The 22,693-nt window shown below is 41.8% G+C and overlaps 2 protein-coding genes and 1 pseudogene across 3 annotated transcripts in view; 1 reads left to right on the forward strand and 2 right to left on the reverse strand.

Annotated features, from left to right (window-relative positions):
• The window catches only part of RSF1 (remodeling and spacing factor 1), a 160,280-nt gene that overhangs the window by 134,987 nt on the left and 2,600 nt on the right, over positions 1–22,693 (reverse strand). The gene's annotated exons all lie outside the window — the stretch shown is intronic.
• LOC116476728 (myozenin-3-like) lies at positions 10,479–12,453 on the forward strand. The gene has a single exon (XM_032761547.2). The coding sequence runs from the start codon at positions 11,203–11,205 to the stop codon at positions 11,875–11,877; it is 675 nt and encodes a 224-aa protein (XP_032617438.1). The 5' UTR covers positions 10,479–11,202; the 3' UTR covers positions 11,878–12,453.
• Positions 16,587–17,334, reverse strand: LOC116476730 (small ribosomal subunit protein uS10-like; annotated as a pseudogene).

A 22,693-nucleotide genomic window follows, 5' to 3' on the forward strand; every position in this document is an offset into this window, starting at 1 on the left:
CAAGGTGGGTGGATCACCTGAGGTCAGGAGTTCGAGATCAGCCTGGCCAACATGGTGAAACCCCGTCTCTACTAAAAATACAAAAATTAGCCAGGCGTGCTGGCACACACACGCCTATAATCCCAGCTACTCGGAAGGCTGAGGAAGGAGAATTGCTTGAATCTGGGAGGTGGAAGTTGCAGTGAGCCGAGATTGTGCCATTGCACTCCAGTCTGCATGACAGGAACGAGACTCCATCTAAAAAAAACAAAAACAAAAAAAACACAAAGGCACATATACACCGTGGAATACTATACAGCCATAAAAAGGATGAGTTCATGTCTTTTGCAGGGACATGGATGAAGCTGGAAACTATCATTCCCAGCAAACTATCACAAGAACAGAAAACCAAACACCGCATGTTCTCACTCAGAAGTGGGAGTTGAACAATGAGAACACATGGACACAGGGAGGCAAACATCACACACCAGGGCTTGTTGGGAGGTGGGGGGTTAGGGGAGGGATAACATTAGGAGACATACCTAATGTAGGTGACAGGTTGATGGCACGTGTATACCTGTGTAACGAAACTGCACATTCTGCACATGTACCCCAGAACTTAAAGTATAATTAAAAAAAAAGAAAAAAAAAAAGAACTCAAAAGCCTAGAACAAAAACAAAAATAAACAAATGGGACTATATTAAATTAAAAAGCTACATGCAGAAAAATAAGCAGTCAACAGTGTGAAGACACAACCTCTTGAATGGGGGAAATATTTACAAACTGCTCATATGACAGAGGAATAATATCTGGAATATACAAGAAACTCAAACTAAATAGTAAAAAAATAATAATAATAAAGACTAAAAATAAATTCCATTAGAAAATGGGTAGGCAGGGTGCAGTGGCTCACGCTTGTAATCCCAGCACTTTGGGAATATGAGGCGGGAGGATCACTGGAACCCAGGAATCTGAGACCAGCTTGCAACATGGCAAAACTCCATCTCTATAAAAAACACAAAAATTAGCCAGGTGTGGTGGCATGTGCCTATATCCCCAGCTACTCAGGAAGTGAAAGGATTGCTTGAGATCAGGAGAGGTAGAGGCTGCAGTGAGCCATAATCTTGTCTATGCACTTCAGCCTGGGTGACAGAGTGAGACCCTGTCTCCAAAAAAAAAAAAAAAAAAAAAAAAGCAAAGGATATGAATAGACAATATTGTGTAACCATCACCACTACATAATTACAAAATATTTCCATTAACCCAGAAGGAAATCTTGTCCTTTCAAATTTCACCACCCCGATATCTCCGGCAGCCATTAATTTATTTCCTGTCTCTATGAATTTGCCTGTTCTGAATTTGTCATGTAAATGGAATCACACTCAAAGAAAAGAAAAGCTGGTTGTTTGAAAAGATTAATAAAATTGATAAACCTTTAACTAGACTGATGAAGAAAAATAGAAGACTCCCAAGTCAGAAATGCAAGCAGGGATAGTACTAACAACCTTACAGAAATAAAAAGATTATAAAAGAATATATGAAAATTGCATGCCAACAAATTAGATAACCTAGATGAAATTATCAACTTCACTGAAACAAACTACCAAAATGTACTCAAGAGGAAACAGAAAATGTGAATATCCCTGTACAGAGTAAAGAGACTGAGTCACAAATCAGCTTTCCCACAAAGCATTGCAGCTACGTGGGAGGCTAATGTGGGAGGATCACTTTAGATCAAGAATGTAAGGCCAAAGTGCCCTACAATTGCTCCCGTGAATAGCCACTGCACTCCATCCAGCCTGGGTGATGTGGCAAGACCCCATTCTCTAAAACTAACTAACTAACTAAATAAATAAAAATACGTGGGCGGCAAGCCACCCAGGCACCGAGGCAAGAGACCGAGGACACGAGCTGTTCCAGTATAATAAAATGTAAAACAAGAATAGTCATACCAGATATAGATCTTAGATATGATTATATATGAATATCATTAATCATTAGTTCGTAGTAATTACTCTTTATCCCAATATTATAATAATAACCGCTCTACAATCATAACCTGGGAAAAACCAGGCCATACAGAGATAGGAGCTGAGGGGACATAGTGAGGTGTGACCAGAAGACAGGAGTGCGAGCCTTCTGTTATGCCTGGACAAGGCCACCAGAGGGCTCCTTGGTCTAGCGGTGACGCCAGTATCTGGGAAGATGCCCGTTGCCAGGCGGATCGTAGTCTAGCGGTAGCAAAAGGTGTCAAGGAACAACACCCTCTACTTAGCAGACAGCGAAAGGGAGTCTCCTTTTCCCCAGGGGAGTTTAGAGAAGACTCTGCTCCTCCACCTCTTGTGGAGGGCCTGACACCAGTCAGGCTTTCTCGCAGTTATCCGGAGGCCTAACCGTCTCCCTGTGATGCTGTGCTTCAGTGGTCACGCTCCTAGTCCACCTTCATGTTCCATCCTGTACACCTGGCTCTGCCTTCTAGATAGCAGTAGTAAATTAGTGAAAGTACTAATAGTCTCTGATATGTAGAAATAATGGCGTAAGCTGTCTTTCTCTTTGTCTTCTCTCTCTCTCTGCCTCGGCTGCCAGGCAGGGAAGGGCCCCCTGTCCAGTGGACATGTGACCCATGTGACCTTACCTATCATTGGAGAAGACTCACATTCTTTCACCCTGCCCCTTTTGCTTTGTATACAATAAATAACAGCGCAGCCAGACATTCGGGGCCACTACCGGTCTCCACGCATCGGTGGTAGTGGTCCCCCGGGCCCAGCTGCCTTTTATCTCTGTCTTATGTCTTTATTTCTACACTCTCTCGTCGCCGCACACAAGGAGAGACCCACCGACCCTGTGGGGCTGGTCCCTACAAAAATAAAGTTTAGGAAAAATTTGGCTGTGGCAGGGAGTAGTGGCTCATACCTGTAATCCCAGCACTTTGGGAGGCCGAGGTGGGCAGATCACTTGAGGTCAGGAGTTGGAGACCAGCCTGACCAACATGGTGAAACCCCGCCTCTACTAAAAATACAAAACTTAGCCAGGTGTGTTGGCACACACCTGTAATCCCAGCTTTGCGGGAGGCTGAGGCAGGAGAATCACTTGAACCTAGGAGGCAGAGGTTGCAGTGAGCTGAGATCACACCACTGCACTCCAGACTGGGCAAAAAACAAGAACCTGTCTCCAAAAAAAAAAAAAAGAAAAGAAAAAAGTATTTCCGACAAAGAAAGCCCAGTACCAGATGGCTTCACTGGTAAATTCTACCAAACATTTATAAAAGAATTAACACCAGCTGGGTGTGGTAGCACATGCCTGTCATCTTAGCACTTTGGAAGGGAGAGGGAGGATCACTTGAGGTCAGGAGTATGAGACCAGCCTGGCCAACACAGCAAGACACTATCTCTACAAAACACTCAAAATTAGCTAGGTTTGGTGGCAAACACCTGTACTCCTAGCTACACAACAGGCTGAGATGGGAAGACAGCTTGAGCCCAAGACTTCAAGGCTGAAGTGAGGTATGATTGCACCACTGCACTCCAGCTTGGGCTACAGTGAGACTCTGTCTCTTCAATTAGCTGAGTGCGATGGTGCACCCTAAGTTCTCAGGAAGCTAAGGCAAGAGGACCACCGCTTGAGCCCACTAGGTCAAGGTGGCAGTGAGCCATAATCGCACTATCGCACTTCAACCTGGGTAACAGAGCAAAGCCTTCTCCCTCTCTCTCAAAAAAAGAATTCCAATCCTTCTCAAACTCCTCCAAAACACAGAAGAGGATAGAACACTTCCCACACTTCTCAATTAATTTTATAAGGCCAGGATTACCTTGTATATATAAGAATACATGGTTGGGGCTGGGCTCAGTGGCTTACACCTGTAATCTCAGCACTTTGGGACACCAAGGTGGCTGGATCATCTGAGGTCAGGCGTTTTGAGACCAGCCTGGCCAACATGGTGAAACCCCATCTCTACTAAAGATACAAAATTAGCTGGGTGTGGTGGCACATGCCTGTAGTCCCAGCTAATTGGGAGTCTGAGACAGGAGAATCACTTGAACCTAGGAGGCGGAGGCTGCAATAAGCTGAGATCTTGCCACTGCACTCCAGCCTGGGCAAAACAGAGCAAGACTCCGTCTCAAAAAAAGAAGAAATACATATTTGATCTTTACTCCACAGTTCCTGACACAGAGCTCCTAAAATCCTTGTAAATTCCTGAGTGATAGGGCACTAGCAGCATCTTTTGTTCTAATACGTGCTCTTTGGACCTGGTTCCTGACACAGAGCTCCTAAATTCCTTGCAATTTCCTGAGCAATGGGGTAACAGGCGTGTCTACACAGAGCTCTTAAATCTCGTGGAATTTCCTGGGTGATAGAAGCATCTTTTGTTCTAATGAGGCAACTCTTGGTGGGCTCCTGGAATCTTCAGAATGAGAATTGGTCACCAGGAAGACCAAGCCATGATTACATGCCTAGAGCCTGGAACTTTCAGCCCCATCCACTTCCTCCAGAGAGCGAAGAGAGTCTGGAGATTGGGTTAACAGTCAATCATGCCTACATGATGAAACCTCCACTAAAAAAAAATCCCTAAACTGGCTGGGCATGGTAGCTCATGCCTGTAATCCCAGCACTTTGGGAGGCTGAGGCAGGACCGCTTGAGCCTAGGAATGCAAGAACAGCCTGGGCAACATAGAGAGACCCCGTTTCTATAAAATAATAATAATAATAATAATAATAATAATCCCTAAACTAGGATTTAGACAGCTCCTGAGTTGGTGAATGCATTCACGTGCTGGGGGACAGAAGCGCCTGCACTTGGGACTCTTCCAGACTTTGTTTACCCAGTGTACCTCTTCATCTGGCTGTTCGTTTGTATCCTCCATAATAAACCTGAAACAGAAGTAAAGTGTTTCCCTGAGTTTTGTGAGCCAATACAGCAGGTTATTGAACCTAAGAAGGAAGTTGTGAGAACCCCCAATTTGTAGTCAAGTCAGACAGAAGTGTGGGGACCCTTGGCACCCAATACTTGCAACTGATGTCTAAAGTGGGAAGGCAGTCTTGTGGGTCTGAGTCTTTAATTTGTGGGACTGTGGTAACTATAGGTAGTAAGTGTCAGAATTAAATTAAATTGTAATACACCCAGTTGGTGTGTGCAGAGAAATGGAAAATTGCTTGGTGTGGAAAAACCACAAATTTGGTGTCAGAGTATTCTGTGGATAGAAGAAACAAATTTTCATTTACTTTAATACTGAAACCATTTAATTAATTAATTAATTAATTTTTTTGAGACAGAGTTTTACTCTTATTGCTCAGGCTGGAATGCAATAGCGCGATCTCAGCTCACTGCAATCTCCGCCTCCTGGGTTCAAGCGGTTCTCCTGCCTCAGCCTCCCAAGTAGCTGGGATTACAGGCACGCACCAGCACGCCTGGCTAATTTTGTATTTTTAGTAGAGACAGGGTTTCACCATGTTGGCATGTTGGCCAGGCTGGTCTCGAACTCCTGACCTCAGGTGATCCACCCGCCTTGGCTTCCCAAAGTGCTAGGATTACAGGAGTGAGCCACCAAAACCATTTAAAAGATATCACAAGAAAAAAACTTTCAACAATATACTAGCAAACTATGATATATAGTGCCTCTCCAGCACCTCTCACTCCAGCATGGGTGACAGAGCGAGGCCTCATCTCTAAAAAACAAACAAAAATCTAGCAAACTGAATTCAGCAACATATGAAAGACATTATATACTATGAACAAATGGGACGGGATAGGGGCTAGCCATGCCAGAAGGACCTATTGTGAGATTAGACGGTAGGGGCTTTAAGCCACGTAGTATCAGCCCAACTTCCAGGGACAGGATAGGAGCTAGAGAGTGAGTTCTTTTGTTTGTTTTGAAATAGGGTCTCACTTTGTTCCCCAGGCTGGAGTGCAGTGGCACAACCATGGCTCACTGGAGCCCCTACCTCCTGGGCTCAAACGATCCTCCCGCCTAAGTCCCCCAAGTAACCAGGACTACAGTCGCATGTCACCAAACCCAGCTAATTTTTGTATTTTTTATAGAGACAGGGTTCAACATGTTGCCCAGGCTAGTCTTGAACTCCTGGGCTCAAGCGATCCACCCACCTCGTCTTCCCAAAGTGCTGGGATTACACGCATGAGCCACTGTGCCCAGTCAAGAGTGCGTTCTATCGCAAAACAAATACCCTAATAAAAACTGTTATGTTGGCTGGGTGTAGTGGCTCACTTGAGGTCAAGAGTTCCAGACCAGCCTGGCCAACATGGTGAAACCCTGTCTCTACTAAAAATACAAAAATTAGCTGGGCATGGTGGTGCGCACCTGTAATCCCAGGGACACAGGAGGCTGAGGCAGAAGAATTGCTTAAACCTGAAGGCGGAGGTTGCAGTGAGCCAAGATCACGCTACTGCACTCCAGTGTGGGCAACAGAGTGAGACTTCATCTCAAAAAAAAAAAAAAAAAAAAAAAAAAGCTGTTATGCGTGGCCAAGTGTGGTGGCTCACACCTATAATCCTAGCACGTTGGGAGGCCAAGGCAGGAGGATCATTTGAGGCCAGAAATTCAAGATCAGCCTGAGCAATATAGTGAGACCCCATCTCTAGAAAAATATAACTAAATTAACTGGGCATGGTAACATGTGCCTGTAGTCCCCCCTACTCGGAAGGAGGATCACTTGAGCCCAGGAGCTCAGGGCTGCAGTGGGCCATGTTGCACCACTGTACTGCATCCTGGGCAACAGAGCAACACCCTGCCTGAAAAGAGAAACAAAAAACTGTCATACTGAGCAGTTTCCTGACTGGTGAACACAATGATGTGCTGGGAAGGTGACATGCCCTGATTCTACAGGGAGAGGGCACAGAAGCTCTGCATCCAGGACCCTTCCAGACCTTGCCCTATGTGTCTCTTCATCTGGCTGGTCTTTTGTTGTATCCTTTATAATAAAGCCATAACTGTAAATAAAGCATTTTCTTGAGTTCTGTGAGTCATTCCGGTGAATTACAGAACCTGAGGTGGGTTATGGGAAATCCTCAGATTTGTAGCCAGTCCGGTAGAAAGGCAGGTAGCATGAGGACCCCACCTGTAGCTGGCATGTGAAATGGGGACAGTCTTGTTGGTGACATTCTACCTTGTAAAATGATGGAACCATCCTTCACTAATTAAATGGCATGAGACCAGACTTTACTTATAGCTCAAATAGTATTACAGGTCTATATAAGCACATGGTGTCTAATAGTTGGAGAGCCAGGCACGGTGGCTCATGCCTGTAATCCCAGAACTTTGGGAGGCCAAAGTGGGTGGATCACTTGAGCCCAGAAGTTTAAGACCAGCCTGGGCAACACAGTGAGACCCCACCTCTAGAAAAAAAAAATTAGCTGAGTATGGTGACACGTTCCTGTGGTCCCAGCTACTCAGGAGGCTGAGGTGGAAGGATAGCTTGAGCTCAGGTCAAGGCTGCAGTGAGCTGTGATTCCACCACTATACACCAGCCTTGGTAACAGAGCAAGACCTTGTCTCAAAAAAGGCTGGATAAAGAGTTGTTCCTCAGATGGAATTCAAGTCAAATTATATTTCTGCTAGACAATTTTTCAATATCAATCAAGAATCTCTTTACCAACTTTCAGCCGCCACAAACACACATATCACTTATGTGTACTTCTCATCTACAATGAACTAAATCCACACTATATATTAAACATGTGTTTATTTATCTAGAGTGGTATTTCAAGTTATTGGAAGTTCCTGTTTGTTTCTTTGTGGGGAGAAAGGAACAAAAAGGATGTCCAATGAGTATCAAATCTCTGTACCTAGCAGAAAAAAGCAATCTCTAAAATTACAACAACCTTTTTTTTTGCAAATAAAAATGACAGAATGTCTTGGCAGGGCACAGGCTTGTGCCTGTAGTCCCCATGCTTTGGAAGGCTAAGCTGGGTGGATCACCTGAGGTCAGGAGTTCGAGACCAGCCCGGCCTACATGGTGAAACGCTGCCTCTACTAAAAATACAAAACTTAGCCAGGGGTGGTGGCATGCTGAGGCAGGAGAATTGCTTGAACCCAGGAGGCAGAGGTTGCAATGAGCCGAGATCACACCACTATACTCCAGCCTGGGAGACAGAGCGAGACTCCATCTCAAAAAAAGAAAAAAAGAAAAGAAAAGAAAAGAAAAGACAGATTATCTCATTAAAGAAAACTTTACCTATAAGAGAAAACAATTGGGCACAAATGCCAAGATAGTTAATTAAAGTTAATTTTAATTACCTTAAGTACATAAATAAGGCACTTTAAAAAAATTCTTCTTAAAAGCATGTTAAATGCATACTTAACATTTATATAGCATACATATACATGTATGTAACAACTTAATTCACAAAAACGAGAAGAATTGTGAAATATTATATATTGCTATAACCTGTTTATTCAAGTAAGCTTTTAGAAAGCTATGAAATTAACATGGTAGTGCTTCAAATAGTACTTATATGTAAGTTACCAGAATTCTGATTGTTTAAAACTAGAAAGTCACATATTTTCCCTATAAACGAACTGTGGGTCTTTTCAGCGGTTTCCCTCCTCAGTAAATGGAACTACTAACTACCCACTCTCCAAGCCAAAAGTCTGGAAATTAATACTATTCCTACTCAAAACACTTTGCATCAATCCATTAACTAAGTCCTTATCTATTCTACCTGCAACTTCTCTTTCTCAGATCTAGCCTTTTCTCTCACTCCCTATGGCCACTTCCCCAACTCTCTCACAATAGCAATGTAATATTATAACAACCTCCAAGCTGGTTTCCCTATCACCACCCCAAACTGCCCACTGCCTTTCCAACACCCCAAAAGAATTGTTTCAGAAATGAGAATTTCAGGTCACCCCTGGTGAAGATCATATAAATCCATTCAGAGAAACTGGGGTGGGGCTCTTAGAAAAAAAAAGGTAAATAACAGAAACGGAATAATGACTTTTCCCTCATGGTGTCTTGGGAAAGATAAATGAAAAACTGAATTTTAAACTATACTCAGAGGACTCAAATAAAAAGTAATAAGCTTAGAAGAGGTTAATAACATATTCTTTTCATGCAGTTAAGACATGGTATAACCAAACAACCCAAGAAATGAGTTGAGTGATTACCCAAAGATTTTCCATCTCAGGCATCTCAGGCATTATTATAAAACTCAGCCTGGGCTACGTAGCAACACCCACCTCTATAAAAAAAGATTTTTTTTTTTTAACTAGCCAGGTGTAGGGGCACAAGTAGTGCTACTTGGGAGGCTGAGGCAAGAGGATCACTTGAGTCCAGGAGTTTTATGTTGCAGTGAGCTATGACTGCACCACTGCACTGCAGTCTGGGCAATAGAGCAAGACCCTTTCTCTAAATAAAGAGAAAGAAAGAAAGGAAGAAAAAAAGACCAAAGATGGGGAGGACCCAGAAGGAAACACCTGAGTCATTAAAAAAAAAAAAAAAAAATTAAATCAGTGAAAAAACAAGGGAGGAGGGGGTGGGAATTCAGTAATGTATATCTTTACAAGTTATATCCAAAAGAAAAAAGAGTTATACCCTTAAAAATGTCTAGCAAACAAGGGATGAAGAGAAAATCTAAAAATATTTTGAAATATGTGACACATTCATTCAACTAACATTTGAGTATCTACTATATGCTAAATACTAGGCTAGAAATAGAGTGAATAAGAGAAAATGAATTCATTATAGAACTTATTGTCAGTCACTGGCATGTTGCCTTTATTTAATGTGCTACATTTTTACTTTAAAGAAGAGAAAAATACATGCAAATCATTTATAGCTCCCAATCTAATTTTCTCATATGGTCTTAAGTTCCTCAACCACAAACCTTAACAGAAACCTAATGTATACAGTTAGGTTACAATTTCCCATACATGCCACATTATCAGAAACTTCTATGCCTTTTCCCATGCTGTTCCCTGCCTCGAATGCTTTTCCAACTTTTACTCAACCATTCAAATTTCCATAATGCCTACAGTGATGTTATGATTTCCCCTGGCCAAAATTAGGTACTTGCTCATTTATATTCCCAAAGCACCCTAGAATTACTCTAAACAGCAGTTATACTTTGTATTATAACTGCCTGCATAACTATATTCATGCAAACAAGATCAAGCAAACATGATACAAATATATGCTGTCTGCAAGAAACAAAATTTAGAATCAGACACAAGGAAGTTAAAAGGATGGAAAGGAACACACCATGCAAAGTAAACAAATGACCATGCAAAGTAAACAAAAGACAGCTGAAGTGGCTATGCTAATACCAGACGAAACAGACTTTAATCTGAGCATATAGAGTTTAAGACAAAATTTGAAGTATTAGGACAAATAGGTAAGAACAGACATTCCTGATTACACATTAAAATCACTGATGCCAGGGCCTCAATCCCCAGAGATTCTGATTTCAATGGAGCATTAAGGCCTAGGCATCAGTATTTTTCAGAGGGATTCAAGGGATTCTAATGCACAGCCCATAGTTAATGACACATGATTACCATAAGGGCTGAAAAACACTGAACTACAAGGAAAAGACAATTGCTTTAATTAGGGTAGGAAGTCATGGCAGCACAGGTACACACCCTGGAGTCATCTGATAACACGATGCACAAAACTTTTATAGGTACAGGAGATAGAGTCTAATTTCCAAAATATTCAAGAAGAAAATTATTTCGTTGAGCCAATCCTATTAAAAAATTTTTTTAAATAAAAAAATTAGGCTGGGTGCGGTGGCTTACACCTGTAATCCCAGCACTTTGGGAGGCCAAGGCAGGCGAATCACTTGAGGTCAGGAGTTCAAGACCAGCCTGGACAACATGGTGAAACCCTTTCTCTATTAAAAATACAAAAGTTAGCTGGGCAAGATGGTGCATGCCTGTACTCCCAGCTACTCGGAAGGCTGAGGCAGGAGAATCGCTTGAACCCAAGGTGGAGGTTGCAGTGAGCCAAGATCATGCCACTGCACTGCAGCCTGGGCAACAGAGAAAGACTCTGTCTTAAAAAAAGAAAAAAAAAGAAAAAAAAAACACAACAACGACAACAAGAAAATTATTTCAAAGTGTGAGGAAGACTAGGATTTTCCCAAGCAATGATGAAAAGCTGGTTAAGATTCATGTTCAAATATCAAGGCATTCAACTGTACCTATGACTTGTAGTTCTTTGGTTTCAATATATTTTAGTATCTCATTCAAATATTATACCTTTTAAAAATAATGTTCATGCTAATAAAATTAAAACTTAAAGTAAAAAGAGGTGAGTGGGGAAATATGCTACGTTATCTGACTCAGAAGCCTAAGTGTTCAGATCATTGCTTAGTGTTCAGACCACAACCACAGTACTGTGGATCACACTACAATCATTGTAAGAGCCTACCTGTGGGGACAAAACACTGGTTAAGAGTTGGGCTCTGCAATGCCAATGGCCCTGAGGGGCAGAACTACCGCTCGGAGCTCCACATCTTCCCGGCCTCACCCAGGGCCCCACTTGGGGGTCCCGAGGGCGCCCACCCTGCGGCCGCCCCTGCTGGGTGCGTCCCCGGCCCCAGCGCCCTGGCGCCAGGCTATGCGGAGCCGCTGAAGGGCGTCCCGCCAGAGAAGTTCAACCACACCACCATCCCCAAGGGCTACCGCTGCCCCTGGCAGGAATTCATCAGCTACCGGGACTACCAGATCGATGGCCGAAGTCACACCCCCAGCCCCAACGACTACCGAAATTTCAACAAGACCCCGGTGCCATTTGGAGGACCCCTCGTGGGGGGCACTTTTCCCAGGCCAGGCACCCCCTTCATCCCGGAGCCCCTCAGTGGCTTGGAACTCCGTCTCAGACCCAGCTTCAACAGAGTGGCCCAGGGCTGGGTCCGTAACCTCCCAGAGTCCGAGGAGCTGTAGCCCTAGCCTGAATCTTCAGTTCCCCAGTCTTGGGGGCCTGGTAACATCCGGAGCCAAGACTTGTGGACAGCACTTCACAGTTTAAGAAGGGCCTTCACACACAAAACCTGATTGCAAATGGCTTCAGAGGTCACAAAGTTCAGTAGTCCCAAAACATGGGTGTGCTTCAAAATTACCTGGGGATATTGTTCCGAATACAGATGACTGGACTGTCCCAGACTTGCAGCATCAGAGTCTCCTGAGTCGAGGAATCTGTATTATTAATAGCAACCAGGACCGGGTGTAGTGGCTCACGCCTGTAATCCCAGCACTTTGGGAGGCCGAGGCGGGAGGATCACCTGAGGTCAGGAGTTTGAGACCAGCCTGGCCAAAATACTGGAACCCCGTCTCTACTAAAAATACAAAAATTAGCCAGACATGGTGGTGCATGCCTGTAATCCCAGCTACTTGGGAGGCTGAGACAGAAGAATCACTTGAACTAGGAGGCAGAGGTTGCAGTGAGCCGCTGGACAACAGAGTGAGACTCCTTCTCAAAAATAAATAAATAAATAAATAGCAACCAGTACTCCAGGTGATTCCAGCATAACTTATCCATGGTTTGTATCATTAGGAGTCCACATCCACACCTCTGCTCTTTCCTGTTCCCGCAGTGTACACTCCCCCCAGTGACAGTGTGCTCACTGGCACCCCATCTTCCTGTGAATAAAAAAAAAAAAAAAAAAAAAAAAAAAAAAAAAAGAGTTGGGCTCTGAAGCCAGACTTACCCAGTTTTAAATTCCCACAGCATTACAAGTATCTTTTTATCAAAATTTTCTCCAACCCTTTAACACTGTGTGACTTCAGGCAAGTTACTTTACCTCTCTAAATAGTTTCCTTATCTATAAAATGAAAATAATGATGCTATAAATAGAGTGGCTCTAAGGATTAAATAAGATAATCTTGGTAGATGACTTTATCATGGAGTCTGGCTCAACAGTAAGCTCTGATAATTACAACAGTACTACTACAGGCATTTAACTTATAAAATTATGGTAAAGCATGCATACTACAAAGCCCCTTATTTTTGCATTTTTGTAATCTATTTTTCTATGAAAGATAAAAATGGAGAAGATAATAAAGGTTTAAAGGGGAAGTCCAAAATACGGGAAAATAGGACACTAAAGGAGTGAGATATAGTTATCATGGTGAATAAAACTAGATAATAATAGAAGATAGGGTATAAAATGAAAAGGCCATGAGGCAAAAAGATAACAAGGAGAAACCAGTTGACCACAGTCAAAATTCATAGGACAAAAAAACCTCTAAAATGAGGAATATTATGGAATGTCTGAATTCAGATGCCAGACCAAGTTAGTGCTGCTGTAGATGGTTTATTTATGGTTCTGATAAACTGGAGGTTGGCAAGACTTTAATGGGAATATAAAGTAAGCTCCATTATACTTCTGATTAATCAAAGTTTTCCAACATTACCATCTTGCTATATCCCCAAACTCCAAATACCAAAAGCAAGTTAGAAGGGATTATTTGGAATAACTCATTCTACCTAATTTTCTTTTCCTAAAACACTTTTAACATCTAAACATTGAAGAAGTGGCAATTATATTTATTTGCAGAGCCAATTGTGAGGATGCTAAGGACAAATGGAAAAGAGTAAGTATCAAATTCCCTTGAGATATCTAGCATAACACATGCCTAAGCTTCATAACCAGTACTGCACTTTTGCTGCAAAATACACTGATGACCAAGGCATTTAATCCCACTTACTAGTAAGCTATTATCTAGTACATTCTTTCGCAGTCCTGTGTCCTCTAAGTAACCTAAGTAAATCTTTTAAGTTCTACCTTTAATAACTACATCCTTTCCCATCTGAGTACACGGCATCACCATTCATCCAACCTTACCCTCACCTAATCAGTCCACTTGGATAAGACTTTGAGGCCAATATAGCAGCAATGTTACAACAACTCTTACCCTTATTACCGATTACCATGTCACACGGCTCCCATCCTGGCATTGCCTTATGACAATTAGGCAGAGGTAGCCGTGGCTACTCTTGAATGAAAGAACTTTAGTTCAATGTAATGTCATCACCTTAACAAAAAAGCTTTTAGACTCACCTAACCCAAGAGGAGTAATTAATACTAAAACAGTTGGATGTAAAATTAGATCAATATTGGGGAGACTACTGTTCCACTAAGTTTCATTCACAGGACATTCTAGGCATTTAATTTTTATTATATTGGTTCTTTTTTATTTTTATTTTTTGCGGGGGAGAGGGGTGGAGTCTCCCTCTGTTGCCCAGACTGGAGTGCAATGGCATAATCATGGTTCACTGTAATCTCTGCCTCCCAGGTTCAAGCAACTGTCATGTGGCAGCCTCCTAGGTAGCTGGGATTACAGGTGTATCCCACCACATTCAACTAATTTGTATTTTTAATAGAGACCAGGTTTCACCATGTTGGCGAGGCTGGAAATTTGTATTATACTGGTTCTAAATGTATTTTCAAACACAGAGATCATCATCTGATAAGACTTCCATCTTCATACACTGGAATAAAGATCAACAAATTTTTTTCTGTAAAGGGCTAGACAGATAATAAGTTCTTCAGGTTTTGGGTTTTGTTTTTTTCTGAGACAGGGTCTTGCTGTTTCACCCAGGCTGGAGTGCAGTGGCATGATCAGCCTCAACCTCCAATCCTCCGAAAGTGCTTGGATTGCAGGTATGAGCCACCATACCCAGCCCAATACTTTAGGTTTTGAAGTTATATGTTCTCTGTGACAATCACTCAACTCTGCCACAGTTGTGTGAAAGCAGCTACAGACAACAGTATGTAAACAAATGAACACGGCTGTATACCAATAAAACCTTATTTACAAAAATAGAGGACAGGCTGTAGATTGCCCACCACTGTACTAAGCTATCACAGACTAGGCTTTAACTTCAAAGTTTTAGAGCAGAACATGGTCCTACAGTAAGTTGAGGAAAACTATTAATTTCACAAACATTTACTACATATTTGCTATTACTCACCAATTGCTGGTGATAAAGTAAGAAACCCTGTCCTCAAAGAGTTTACCATCTCGTAGGCTAGGCAGTAACTGCAAAAAGTGTTATGAATACTGTGGCATAAAATCTACAAAGTGTACATGCAGGGTAAGGAGATTGAAGTGGTTAATTTAACTTGAGAGACAGAAGGAAGGAAATTTTCCACAGAGCATTTGATGCTTAAAGAGCAGACTAATGACGGGTACAGTGAGCAGGCAAGGGAAGGAAGATGGGGATGGGATATTCGACTCAGTGGCAGGAGGATGAGGAAAAAGCATAAATGTGAAACAACCTTTCACATCTTCAGAGATGTGAAAGCAGTTCACCGTGATTAAAACTAGCAATGAGAACAGAAAAGCAAGGTTGAATATAAAAGGTGATAAATAGACTCAATATAACGTGGTATCAAAGAAAGGGTCAGAGGCTAAGGTCTAAGATGCCTCCTTGGTTTCTGATCTGAGTGACTTGAGTAGATGACAGTAACATTCATTGTAAGAGGTAATTCAAGATTAAGAATAAATAAATAGGCTGAGCTTGGTGGCTCACGCCTGTAATCCCAGCACTTTGGGAGGCTGAGTCAGGTGGACTGCTTGAGCCCAGGAGTTTGAGACCAGCCTGGGCAACATAATGAAACCCTGTCTCTACTAAAAATAAAAATAAAAAAAAAATAGCTGGGTGTGGTGGCACATGCCTGTGGTCCCCAACAACATGAGAGGCTGAAATGGGAGGATCGCCTGAGTCTGGGAAGTAGAGGTTGCAGTCAGCAGAGAACAAGCCACTGCACTCCAGCCTTGGTGACAGAGTGAGACCCTGTCTTTAAAAAAAAAAAGAGTAAATAAATACAAGCAGAAATTCAATTTTCCTTTTATAAAGCCTCTTTAGAAATCTAGTTTTAAATAATTTTTTTGGTGATTATCAAAGAAATGCACAATTAACATAGAAAATGAAATGTAAAAAATGTAAGAAAAACCAAAGAGAAAAAAATTATATAATCCTACTATCCAGAAAATGATTAAGATAAACATGTACAAATACTGGAGAAAAAAGCTTAGAGTCTAAAAATAAATACAGACTCAACCTTCACTATGAAAGCTTTCTGGAGGAACTCTTGCTTACATGAGCCATATATACATTATATACTTCATGTTGCTCTTCAAGCAATCCTTGTTCAACTATAGGAGGCTGAAGCCTGGCCTGTCTGCTGTCAAGTTTTGCCCTCGTGCTCTTCTTTCTTAAAATCAGTTTGGGCTGCATGTGGTGGCTCACGCCTGTAATCCCAGCACTTTGGGAGGCCGGGGCGGGCAGATCACTTGAGGTCAGGAGTTTGAGACCAGCCTGGCCAACATGGCAAAACCCCATCTCTACTAAAAATGCAAAAAAATTAGCTGGGCGTGGTGGCGGGCACCTGTAATCCCAGCTACTCAGGAGGCTGAAGCAGGAGAATCACTTGAACCCAGGAGGCAGAGGTTGCAGTGAGCTGGGATCGCACTACTACATTCTAGCCTGGGCGACAAAGTGAGACTCCATCTCAAAAAAAAAAAATCAGTCTGGTGTAGTTTCCGCTTGGTGTGCCCTCACAACTCATGTTCTTACACTGAAAAGATCACCTTAATTTTGGACAAACATTCTAAGCATAACTTTTAATTCTTGCTCTTTGTCCAGCCTCTAAACTGGTAAGATTAAATAAACACTGCAAATTCCCCACCACCTCATCCCTGCTTCTTCTGTTTATTAACAGAAAGGCACAAATTATGAAATAATTTGCTATCAGAATATCTTACACAACTTACTTTGAGAGAAACCAAACTTATTTGATAAGTATTTTTAAATGAGTATTAAAACTTACTTAATTCTGAGCAAAACATGAAAGTAGTCTAATGATGAATGGGATCAAGTCTGCCATTTATAATTTTTTTTTTAACAACTGGTAATCAATTTATTAAAATAGTTGACTTAAGCATCTGCAATGGTGACTTTCACCTCAACTCCTGGCTCAAACTGATGGAAGCAATGTGCTTAACAATCTCAGAAGGACTGTGCAAGTCAATGAGTCACTTGTGGATTCTCATCTGGAAAGGATCCCATGTCTTAGAACCTTCACCACAAGGAGTTTTTCTTGTAGTGATTCTCAAAGTCTTGGTAGGTATTCGAACTGGTCCTTTCACTTGGAGATTCTTTGCCTTTGCTCCTCTGATGAAGTCAGCACACACCTTTTCCAGGGATTTTATGTTGCAGCTCGTTAGAGTGATTCAATTTTGGTGAATTGCCACCTCCAGCTCCACAGGTGTTTTTCTGGTAACCTTCAAAGCCATAGCTGCTGCACGGCTTCCTGACCGACTTGTTCCTCGGCGAGAGTGAACAGCGGTGAGTAAGGAGCAGGAGCCTGCGGATCACCGATCCGCAGGACCTACCACCGCGTCTTCCTCAAAGAGCGGCTATTTATAATTTGTAAAAGGAAACACACACACACACACACACACACACACACACAGATAATGGAGAATTAATACAATTTAACACATCCCTAAACTCAGGATAAAAATAAGAAGTGGCTGGGCACAGTGGCTCATGCCTGCAATCCCAGCACTTTGAGAGGTCGAGGTGGCTGGATCACCTGAGCCCAGGAGTTCAAGACCAGCCTGGCCAACATGGCAAAACCTGTCCCTACTAAACATGTAAAAATGAGCCAGGCATGGTGGTGCATGCCTGTAATCCCAGTTACTCGGGAGCGTGAGGCAGGAGAATCACTTGCACCCAGGAGGCAGAGGTTGCAGTAAACCAGGATCATGCCACTGCACTCCAGCCTGGGCGACAGAGCGAGACTGTCTCAAAAAAAAAAAAAAAGAAGTTTTGGCCACAAGTGGTGACTCATGCCTGTAACCCCAGCACTTTGGAAGGCCGAGGTGGGAGTATCACCTGAGGCCAGAAGTTCAAGAGCAGCCTGGACAATATAGTAAGCCCTCATTCTCTACCAAAAAAAATTTTTTAAATTAGCTGGGCATGGTGGCATGTGCCTGTAGTTCCAACTACTCAGGAGGTTGGGGCAGGAGGATTTCTTCAGCCCAGGAATTCAAAGCCCTAACTCTGGGGGGGAAAAAAAAAAAAGAGTCTCGCTCTGTCACCCAGGCTGGAGTGCAGTGGCACCATCTTGGCTCATTGCAACCTCTGCCTCCCAGGTTCAAGCGATTCTCCTGCCTCAGTCTCCCGAGTAGCTGGGATTACAGGCGCCTGCCACCAGGTCTGGCTAATTTTTGTATTTTTAGTGCAGATGGGGTTTCACCATGTTCGCCAGGCTGATCTCAAACTCCTGACCTCAGGTGATTCGCCGCCTGGGCCTCCCAAAGTGCTGGGATTACAGGCATGAGCCACCGTGCCCGGCCAAAAAAATGTATTTTTATAAAGTAGGCATTCACCTCAGAAATCCTTTGATAATGTTTGAAGCAATACCAGTTTAATACTGTTTAAGTTAGTTTCCTCTATTATTGTGGTTCAATTGTTTAGTGACTTGGAAACCCCCAAAATATGGGTTTTTTTGAATTTCGGTGCCTCCCTTCTTCCTAACACACGGGTGCAAACCTCATACGGAGCACACTGGAGCTAGCAGGCACTGCAGTTTATGGCACAGAAGTGAAAGAAAGCATAAAATGGAAGACGCAGCCCCTTCAAATGGCTAAAGGTGGTGCAACTTTAGACATGAGGATTAGGAAATGGAAGTAAAGGGGAAGTGGAAGAGTAAGGAGAGAATGCCTGCTGTTCTCTCTAGGCATCAATTTGCCTGGAGGCACTGCTTGTGCCCAACTGTACAAGAGTGAGCAAAAATGTTTAAAAGTTAGTTAATGTAAATCTAACTTACAGATATGACCATATAAAGCTAAACAAATTATAAATCAAAGCCTGCTAGAATATATGTAATTACAAAGTGTACATTATACTTGCCCATATAATTAAATGTTTTTAAAAGAAAATAGAAAATATCCTAATACCTTTTATGGGATCTACTCTACAATAAAAACAGAAAACAAACAAAAAAAAACCAAGCATGATATATTAAGACTATACCCATCAGGTAGAGCAAAATTTTATTAAATCTAACAACACACATAACTGTCTTCCTTCCTTGAATACATGATTCAGTTTAACATGTACTTTAGGCCTGAATTATTCTTTTTCATATTGCATGTGGTCATACATCTCACCATAAAATTGTTAGATAATTTTAGTTTACAACTGTAGGCTAGAATGCACAGACTATTGCTCCACTTGATAAAATCTCAGAGAAAAAAAATAAGTCTTTGAATTATGTCATTAGTTTCAAGCTCAGTTTAGCTATTTCTTACTAGATTAGAAATTTCTTTTGAAAGGCCCATGTTTAATGTTTTAAAAAAAAAAAAAATCCCCACAGGCCGGGCGCGGTGGCTCACGCTTGTAATCCCAGCACTTTGGGAGGCCAAGGCGGGCGAATCACGAGGTCAGGAGATCGAGACCACGGTGAAACCCCGTCTCTACTAAAAATACAAAAAAAAATTAGCCGGGCGTGGTGGCGGGCGCCTGTAGTCCCAGCTACTCGGAGAGGCTGAGGCAGGAGAATGGCGTGAACCCGGGAGGCGGAGCTTGCAGTGAGCCGAGATTGCGCCACTGCACTCCAGCCTGGGCAATAGAGCGAGACTCCGTCTCAAAAAAAAAAAAAAAAATTCCCCACAATATTTACTGTAGCTACATCTGTACATAGCAGATGCTCAATATACATATTAAGTGAATGAACTCACTAATAAATGCTTACTTACCTTCTTACCAGTGAGCTCTGTTTGAGAACTTAACAAAACATCTAAATTTAAGGCAAACTTTTTAATCATTAAAAGACTAAAAAGTAAGCCAGTTTGCATTAACAGGCTCATGTTAGCCAGACAAGTCCCTCTGTGTCCATTACCTCCTAGTTCCTAGGACAATGCCAACAACCTCCCTCCAAACCTCCATAACTTTACTCTATGATATATCAAAAATGGTGGAGATGAAATCTATTTCTCTCTTTTCCTCTAATAAGTGCCCTAAAGAATATTTACTTTCTTAAAGGCAGAAGAGACACAACTAAAAAGTTTCAACCTAACCAGGCCCTGGCCCCAGCAATACTACTATTAATGTATGTATGCCCTATCAGTGTCTAGTACTGTAGACTCGTGCAACCTCTAGTACATGCACCTGGTAAAATCTTTTGTTTAAATCAACACATGTTGCCCCAGTTACAGTAATCACCTTTCCACTTTATCAAATGCACCTAAAAATATACTGTCACACACAGATCAGTTACAGTACCAGTAAGAGAGTCCCTTCTTTCTGGCCCCAAAATTCAATGATAGTTTCTAAAGCAAAGGTTCTCAAACGTTCTAGGTTCACGGCACCATCAGTATCTCAGTAATTTTCTCACAGCAGCCCTAGGCCAGAAATAATAACACTCTCACTTATTAAGTAGTCAGTAGCCATGTGAAAAAATAACCTAGCTAAATTTCAACAAATAATGTTTCTACTTCATTCTTAACCATAATTACTTGTGAAATGTGTATTACTGTTGGGCACTGCACAACTTTTCAAACCTTGGAATCAGAGTGGACCCTGCTATCCTCTTTCCTGCTGCATACTGATTTTTTTGTGCATTTTACCACAGCAACAGCTAAAAAACCAGCTTCACAAAGACATATCATCTATAGAAATGTAGCACAATCTTGAAACCACGAACTATGTCAAGGCAGTAGTTCACCCGGCAACCAGCAAATTTCGACTACCACTGTATCCTACTTGAAAATTTAAACTATCAGATGTCATAGAGAAAAATTTAAACTCCCAGCTACTCGGGAGGCTGGGGCAGGAGAATCGCTTGAACCTGGGAGGCGGAGGTAGCAGTGAGCCCATATCCTGCCACTGCATTCCTGCCTAGGAAACAGAGTTAGACTCCATCTCAAAAAACAAATAAAAATAAAAAATATAAAAAAGAATGTAAATACAATTTGATAATGAAATTACTACAATGGGAGCTTAATTTTTAAATAAATTCTGTGAGAAGCCTTCATATAATGTAATTAGTCACCCTCCTATTTTGTACTATTTTTTAAATTAGCCTTTTGTAAGCCAGTTTGTTACAGGTAGATGGGATGTGGACAGGTAAGAATTTTTGTATTTTTGTATTTTGTATGTTTGTTACAGGTAGAGGGGATGTGGACAGGTAAGAATTTTGTATCAGATGGAGTTGGCAACAATGCTCTAGGGTACCTTGGTGCAGTTTGGAAAACATGATCCTATGGCAAGGCATAGGATTTTGTGGTTCTGGACTCAGACTTGGGTTGGAAATCATATTCTACCATTAACTATAGAATCTTAAGCACCTTAATCTATTGAGCCTTAGTTTCTATGCCTGCCAAATAGGAATAATACTATCAACTTCAGAGAACAGTTGCAAGGAACTAAATCCACGTCTTTTAACTCTTGTACACCACAACTCTTTCCCAAAAAGACTCAGTTCAAATCTTGTTGGCTGAGCCACTATCATTTTATCAGCTATTTGAAACAGGCTGAAAGTTTGTAATAGCTGATAAAACGATAGAGGTTCACCCAACAAGCCAACTTTGATGATGATACCGTGGTTCATCGTCAAAGTTCTGAAAATCTTTTCCCTGCACAGTAACAGCATTTCACCTGCAGAGACTTCTCATTTGCCAAGTGTTCTGAACTGTGTAACATTAATTAATAATTATTCTAAGATCACCTTATGACAGGATCTATTATTATCAGTCCCCTTAGCAACTCTATACCAACGGTAATGCAGTGGCTGAAATAAATGATCCTTCTTAGCCCAGGTTACCTGACATTTTTACTTAGTGAACCACTATTCAATTCAACTGACTCTAATATTGTATTCCTGTGATATTAACATAAACTAAATGCAGTGGTCAAAATACCTAAAAGAAATGTAGATTCAAGCAATCTCATATACTACCCAAAATAACCACGCCATCCCAGAAAACCTATGCATTTCAACTTGGTCCAAAGAAATTACCAAAACAATTTGCTGGCCATCCTTTCCCCAAATGCCCACAGTTCGTTCTCTGAGAGATACATTACTATCACTTCCCAGGGCATCCTAAAAGCAACTTACTAAGGCATCCTACTTCACAATGACTACTTTCTTAAAAATTAAAAAAGGGGCCAGGCTTGGTGGCTCACGCCTGTAAAACACTTTGGGAGGCCAAGGTGTGTGGATCACGAGGTCAGGAGTTCGAGATCAGCCTGACAAAACATGATGAAACCCCGTCTCTACTAAAAATACAAAAATTAGTCGGGCATGGTGGTGCACACCTGTAATCCCAGCTACTCGGGAGGCTGGGGCAGGAGAATCGCTTGAACCTGGGAGGCGGAGGTAGCAGTGAGCCCATATCCTGCCACTGCATTCCTGCCTGGGCAACAGAGTCAGACTCCGTCTCAAAAAAACAAATAAAAATAAAAAATATAAAAAAGAATGTAAATACAATTTGATAATGAAATTACTACAATGGGAGCTTAATTTTTAAATAAATTCTGTGAGAAGCCTTTATATAATGTAATTAGTCACCCTCCTATTTTGTACTAATTTTTAAATTAGCCTTTTGTAAGCCAGTTTGTTACAGGTAGAGGGGATGCAGACAGGTAAGAAGAGATTACTAGACTTGTATTATAACTGCTGTATTAATTTGAGTCTTCGGTAGCCATAACATCATACAGATTCTTTATAGGTAATATTCTGAA

This window comes from Hylobates moloch, unplaced genomic scaffold, assembly GCF_009828535.3.
Source record: "Hylobates moloch isolate HMO894 unplaced genomic scaffold, HMol_V3 SCAFFOLD_11, whole genome shotgun sequence".
NCBI classification, from domain to species: domain Eukaryota; kingdom Metazoa; phylum Chordata; class Mammalia; order Primates; family Hylobatidae; genus Hylobates; species Hylobates moloch.